Source organism: Brachyhypopomus gauderio, chromosome 14 (genome assembly GCF_052324685.1).
Source record: "Brachyhypopomus gauderio isolate BG-103 chromosome 14, BGAUD_0.2, whole genome shotgun sequence".
NCBI lineage: Eukaryota > Metazoa > Chordata > Actinopteri > Gymnotiformes > Hypopomidae > Brachyhypopomus > Brachyhypopomus gauderio.
Genome location: NC_135224.1, coordinates 11,740,795 through 11,747,543, shown reverse-complemented (window position 1 = coordinate 11,747,543; position 6,749 = coordinate 11,740,795). Strand labels below are relative to the sequence as shown.

Genomic DNA, 6,749 nt, shown 5'->3' with positions numbered 1-6,749 from the left:
GAGTATATAGCTTCAGAGTGGATACCCACTGTCAGCTAGTACATGTCCACCCTCAAATGTACTGTCACTAGCCATTTGACACACTCCAGAATTGGCCCAGATGAAGGGGCTAAGGGCAAAATTCTGAGTTCAGGTGAACTACATGGCTTTGTGGATGATGTCATCTTCTTAAATTATGTCTTCTATTCAAAGCCAATACTCTTTGAAGAACTGCCATATTCATCACACAAGCACAATTGCTAGCCTTAATCCAAGTTACTTATATGTGGTATTGATTAATCAACCAATTTTATTGGTTAAGTTAAAAAAAGCTTAATAGGCCAACTTGTAGTAATTTCTTTGCAAAGAATACATTCATTGTCAAAGTCTGAAATGCTATTAACTGCACGATGATGAACGGAAAAGTTTTAATTAAATATTGGGAACATATTAGCTAATGCTAAATAATTCAAAGTAGTACATTAAATTTTGTTTGTTGACACTTAATGTGGTATATGTGATGTAATTACTTCAAAATAAATACTAGGCTAATTATACACATAAACGCAAATGTTGTAATGCCATGCTTAAAACCAGTGCGAGTGAAATTAGCAGCCTTTTTGAGGTGGAACTGCACGTGAGCTTCGAGTTAAAAAGTACTTAGTGAGTTACAAATGGGTCCGGAGTTACGAACGATTATAAGTACAACGTAAGTTACGAAGAGTTTCGGGAAACGCTTGTAAATTTAAGAATATTTGTAAGTATGAGGTTACGAAGTTAGAGTTACAAACATTAACTTAGAATTACAAATGTTTTGGGAAACACACCCCTGTTGATTGGGATGATGAGAGTGGTTTGAACTGTGTGGGTGTGTCTGAGGAGGGGCATGAGGAATGAGGAGTGCAAGCAGATAGAGTTCTGAGCTGCTGTGACCGGCTCAACGTGACTTATGACTTTATCAGTATTTCTGACAGCTTTGTGTGAGAGTATGTCCCTACCTCACTCTATTTCTCCAGTGTCCTCAAATGTATTTCATATAAAATGCAATCTGGACATATGATTTGACATTATCATCAATTATACCACAGTTAGTTCCGACCCTACAATGTGATTGGCTGAGAGGCGATCTAGGAGTGCCAATATTACACGTTATAGCACTGTAACCGAAGCTCTCCATGTATTACTCCGCCACATACAGGTAACCTAGCAACGAAGCAGCGTTTACAAGCCAAACAGCGCAACTACAAACAAGCAGCAACATTATCAAAATGAATTACAGGGAGTTCGTTAAATCTATTGGCTTCGAAAGCATTTGTTTAGATCTGAAACTGGAGGATGAAGCTATAAATGACCAGCCTGATTCCTCCAATGAGCCAAGGTTTGTCACGCTTACAAACATGAGCTGTAATGAGCTGAGCAATAATACACTCGAGGTTCGTGCTATAACGTGTAATATTGGCACTGCTGTGCTGATCTACGGCACTCGGCCATCCCTCTCTTGTATTATTGCGTAAGTATATAAATACATCTAAATTGTTCTTTGTCCAACTGCCTTTGAATTTGTTAATACACCGACTATGTGTGTCATTACCAATACTGCTATAACTCAAGCATAAACAATCACAAAAACATATATTAAACAAATCTATGTAATTTACTTACATTCACATTGTGTTAGAAATGAGGAATCTAACAATGGAAACTTGGAACCTATAGGAAAAATGTTATTCAAAGAACACTAAGAAAAGACTGTGTTACAGGATGACCATGGGCGTGCAATGGTTTCCTTTCAGGAAGCCAGTAGAATCAGGCAGTGTTGCTGAACCCTTAGAGGAGGCAGGAGTACAATACAGTATATAAACAAGTGTCAAGAGTGACACCAGGGCCATCAAGCAAAAGACATGCTGAACATATGCAGACACAAAAAGGGATCTGCCCCAAGATGTTGATTGTGCTTTATATGATATCTTTGGGCTTCTCTGAAGTATGTAAGTTCAGGTTCCTTTTGCACAATTTTCAGAAATTTAAATACTTATGCCTGGCTTCTGTCAGATGATGCACTTACATCTTTACTGTCTTGGCTATAATCTGTTTCAGCAGGAAAGATTTTGCAGCTGGATTCTGTTGTGACTGTTCAAGAAGGCGAAGATGTGAAACTGACTTGCTTTCATCCAAAAGAACAAATACACAAGGTTTTGTGGTACAAACAAGAAGTGGGACAGAAACCTTTATTGGTTACCTCTTCATATCACTTTAGCCTACCCTTTGATTTCCATAATGATTTTGACCAGTTGAAACGTTTTAATTTATCAAGGTCCGCTGGCAGCTCAAATTTAACAATAACAAAAGCTGTTCAATCTGATTCAGGAGTGTACTACTGTGCAGGGTCTTTCTCAAATATTGTCACCTTTGGTGCTGGCACAGTTTTGTTGCTCAAAGGTAAGCAGAGGATTATTTTGTGCAATTTTATTTAACATCTGATAATACATTAAAGTGTTTATATAAACCATTTATAGTTTATTGTCTACATAAACCTGTAAAATAGAATTCAGTTATTCAACTGTTAAATATTTTTATAGGTAAAGATTTGAATAAATATACTGTTGTACAAAACACCATACCACAGCTACTTCAGACTGGAGACTCTGTGACTCTACAATGCACAGTCCTCACTAAACACTGTGCAGGAGACCACAGTGTCTACTGGTTCAGACAAGGCTCAGGAGAATCTCATCCAGGAATCATTTACACTCATGGAGACAGCAGTGATCAGTGTAAGAACAGATCTGAGCATGGATTTCCTACACAGAGCTGTGTGTATGAACTCTCCAAGAGGAACCTTAGCTCCTCAGATTCTGGAACTTACCACTGTGCTGTGACTGCATGTGGAGAGATACTATTTGGAAATGGAACTAAACTGAACTTTGAAGGTAAGAATTAATTAAACATTACTTACAATACTGAATCAGTTTTTTTTACTTGGAAATAAAGTCCAAAAAGGATTCCAGGTGAGCAAATCTATACAGCTTCTGAATTTTGCTCCAGACCTCACCAATTATAACTCTACTATAAACGATACAATTCACTGTTGTTAAATTTAATTGTAGCTACTATTTGCAGTAGATAATTGTAATTAACTGAGTTGAGCAGTCAAATTTAGCCCTTGTTAAAACCTTTTCAATAGGTGGTAAACTGTACATCTGAAAATGTGTAATTGGTGGTAAATTGAACAAATCAACATATCCATGTCACTTAAAAAAACAATAACATGATAAGACACATTTAGATGTTTTTCAATATTTCTGAGATGTTTACCCTTTTCTCTGAGACAATTAATGTCTTTAAAATCCATTAAAATATGTACATAAAATATTATATTTTGCTTTTCATGTTTCAGGTGATAATGGCGAGAGCACATACATCTTCATAATAATTGGCCTGGCAGTGATATTATTTACAAACGTGACCATCAATGTTCTTTTATGTATAACATGCAAAAGAAAAGGTAGGCAATTTTTAAAAATGAACTTATATAGATAACAGGGGTGGGTTTCCCAAAATGTTCATAACTCTAAGTACTTTGTAACCTTGTACTTACGAATATTCTTAAATTTACGAGTGCTTCCCGAAACTCTTCGTAACTTACGTCGTACTTATAGTTATTCGTAAGTAAAGAATATCCAGACCCATTCGTAACTCACTAAGTACTTCTTAACTCGAAGCTCATGTGCAGTTCTACCTGAAAAAGGATAGAGGCGCTAATTTCACTCACGTTGGTTTTAAGCACGGCATTACAACATTTGCGTTTATGTATATAATTAGCCTAGTAGCCTATTTTCTTTTGAAGTAATTATATCGCATATACCACATTGTGTCAACAAAAATCAAGTGTACTACTTAATTTAATTAAATCTCTCCGTTTATCATTATGCAGTTGATAGCATTTCAGACTTTCACAATTAATGTATTCTTTGCAAAGAAATGGATACAAGTTGGCCTATTAAGCTTATTTTAACTTAACCAATAAAATTGATTGATTAATCGGTAGCAACTTGTAACTTGTAACTTGGATTAAGTCTAGCAAAGGTGTGATGATCATGGCAGCTCTTCAGAGTATTGGCTTTAAACAGAAGACATAATTTAAGAAGATGATGTAATCCACGAAGCCATGTAGTTCGCCTGAATGCAGAATTTTGCCCTTAGCTCCACGATACAGTTACTGACTGCCCTCCGATTTTATGCCACAGGTGGATTTCTGCAGACTGTTGGTGATGCCCACAGACTAAGCAAAACTGATGTATCTAAATGTGTACATACTGTTACTAAAGCATTGCTTCACCATGCAGTAATATATATATATATATATATATATATATATATATATATATATATATATATATATATATATATATATATATGGATAGCGTGATTGAAAAAAAATATATCATAAAAAATAAATAAATAAAAATTTTCAAAACAGCTCGCGGGCCAGAAATATTTCTGCCGCTATTTGAGTATGGGGGCTATATACTCTTGTTTCAAATCCCCTGGTATCATTTCAGTAGCTGTGGGCCCCAGTATCCCCAGTGCCTTCTCCTCCTCAACAGTAAGGGAACTTGTGGACATTTGACCTCCACCAGCCTTAACCCTTTTCCTTTCTGAGTTCTGTCCCCTTATTTTTTAATTGACTACAGTTTTTTGTTTACTTTTTTTCTGAATTTGAGGAATTTCCTCGAGCTATTGAAAACTGTAGGCTATACTTTGTTTTTGGCTCAGTTCACTCGACAGAAAATTTCATTTTCTCTGCTTGTTTGCCATGGCTTTGAATAACGTGTGAAAGGTTAATTGTGTGCCCTATTTATAGCCTTGATTAAAGCCTACAATTGGTCAGAATTGCAAAGGCAATAATTTATGTTCTACAAATTTTTTTCTTATACTTGAAATTTCAACACTTATTAGTTGTTAGTTTTTATGATTGTCATTTTGCCAATGATACTTTTACCCCGTAATAATGAAAAAATGTATGTAAATCGGTGGTTTGGTTTTCGACTAGCGGAGCTTTTCCAGTGCAGATGCAGAGGCAGAGTCAACTAAGAACTACTTAGAACTCATTCATAAATTTGGAGACTACGAAGGATTTTGGGAAACACTCGTAAATTTGGCGTTCTTAAAGTAACGTCGTTCTTAAAGTTGTTCGTAACTTTCTAAGATCGTTGGTTATTGAGAAACCCACCCCAGACCTGCTTGTGGTAATGTAAATGTAGCTTATGGACATTTTTATTGGGGGTATGCACATATATCTTATATATAATTAAAAGGTTCTCTATCTTATAAATATTTAAAACATTTTAATTTTCTTTAAAGATTTTTGGAGTTTACTCCAGACAGCTTTCTTTTCAAAGATTATGCTTCATAAACTTTTTGGGACATTGTTTTATGCAATTTTGTGAGAAGTATAATAATTATGTTGAAAGCTAAAATGCCTTGCTTTATTTCCAGAAGTGTCCTATTGGACATAGACAGTTAATATCAACAAAATTGCTAAATTATAGCTAAATTACTTCAATATTTATAACATTTTTTTTTTAGAATAATTTGTCAGTATATATTTGTCAGTGGGCCCCCATGATCATACACACTTTGTATCAACATTATATCAGCAAAATAAATGAATATTTATAAATGAACCTGAGAATAATCTTACCATGATGACACAAGGTTACATATTCAAACTCAAAATTTCTCCAAACAAATAAAGTAGACTCCATTAGGCAAAACAGATTTCTTTTTGAAGAAAAAATCTGCATGACCTGTTGGATTAGACTTTGTTTCAGATCTCTTTTTTTGTTTATCAAATCACTCAAAATATACAATAATTAATCAAATAAAATACTTCATTTTGTAAGGCTTATTATTCAGATTTACATTCACTCTGATGAAATTTATGTTCAATTATTGCTGGGGTTTTTTTTCTTCCATATTCCAGGCAGACAGCCCATCACAGACCACACATCACAGCCATTGAATTCTAATGACACAATGTCAGCAGTACAGGTTTGACATTTTAAAGTATCATACACTGTGTATACATTTATACATGTTTTTTATACATTTTATACATGTGTATTTTCATACTTTTAATGTTGAGTGTCTTTTACAGTACCATACAACTCATGAATTGAATTACGCTGCCTTAAAATTTACTACACAACGCACAAGAATGAAGAAAGAGAGACACCTTGAGGAGGTGCTGTACTCTGGGATGACATGTCAAAACCAGATATGATGCCCCTGACTGTTTTTGTTTCCTGCTTTTATTTGGCCACTGTTATAAATGTGATTATACCATATCTTGGTGCAACACCTGCATGAGAACAAAACTGTGAAACTAGTATAACTGTTCATATAATTTTAGATCCCAAATCCGCAAAATCACACTCTAATAATGAAATGATCATGCATGTAGATAAAATATTGCATTTTCCCAATATGTTGTAGTTTGGTGTTTTTAATAAGCTTTTTCTATACACTTTGACATTTTTTTTTAACAAAGTAGGTTAAGTTTCAAGACTTAATTTTCAAATTCACAGAGTCACTGTGATATCCAAGGCATATCCAGAAATGGAAAGACACTTACAGATGTAATAAAAGGGGCTTTAGTCAAACTCGTACAGTAGAACCCCAGGACTCGACGCTAATTCGTTCCGGAAGGAGCGTCGAGAAGCAATGCATTGGAATTCCCAATCAATTTCAATTTCAGAAATAACTGA

At 34.8% G+C, this 6,749-nt stretch overlaps 1 protein-coding gene across 1 annotated transcript; it reads left to right on the top strand.

Annotated features, from left to right (window-relative positions):
* Positions 1 to 505: 505 nt before the first annotated feature.
* LOC143475359 (uncharacterized) lies at positions 506 to 6,460 on the top strand. Its single transcript, XM_076973200.1, has 6 exons — positions 506 to 1,967; positions 2,077 to 2,418; positions 2,559 to 2,909; positions 3,377 to 3,484; positions 5,966 to 6,033; positions 6,140 to 6,460. The coding sequence occupies exons 1-6, from the start codon at positions 1,892 to 1,894 to the stop codon at positions 6,263 to 6,265; spliced, it is 1,071 nt and encodes a 356-aa protein (XP_076829315.1). The 5' UTR covers positions 506 to 1,891; the 3' UTR covers positions 6,266 to 6,460.
* Positions 6,461 to 6,749: the final 289 nt, after the last annotated feature.

Bases quoted from the DNA above. Each gene is read 5' to 3' on its own strand.
- LOC143475359 (XM_076973200.1), top strand. From the start codon at position 1,892: ATGCAGACACAAAAAGGGATCTGCCCCAAGATGTTGATTGTGCTTTAT. The intron at 2,419-2,558 runs GTAAGCAGAGGA...ATATTTTTATAG, and splicing joins CACAGTTTTGTTGCTCAAAG to GTAAAGATTTGAATAAATAT. The intron at 2,910-3,376 runs GTAAGAATTAAT...TTCATGTTTCAG, and splicing joins AACTAAACTGAACTTTGAAG to GTGATAATGGCGAGAGCACA.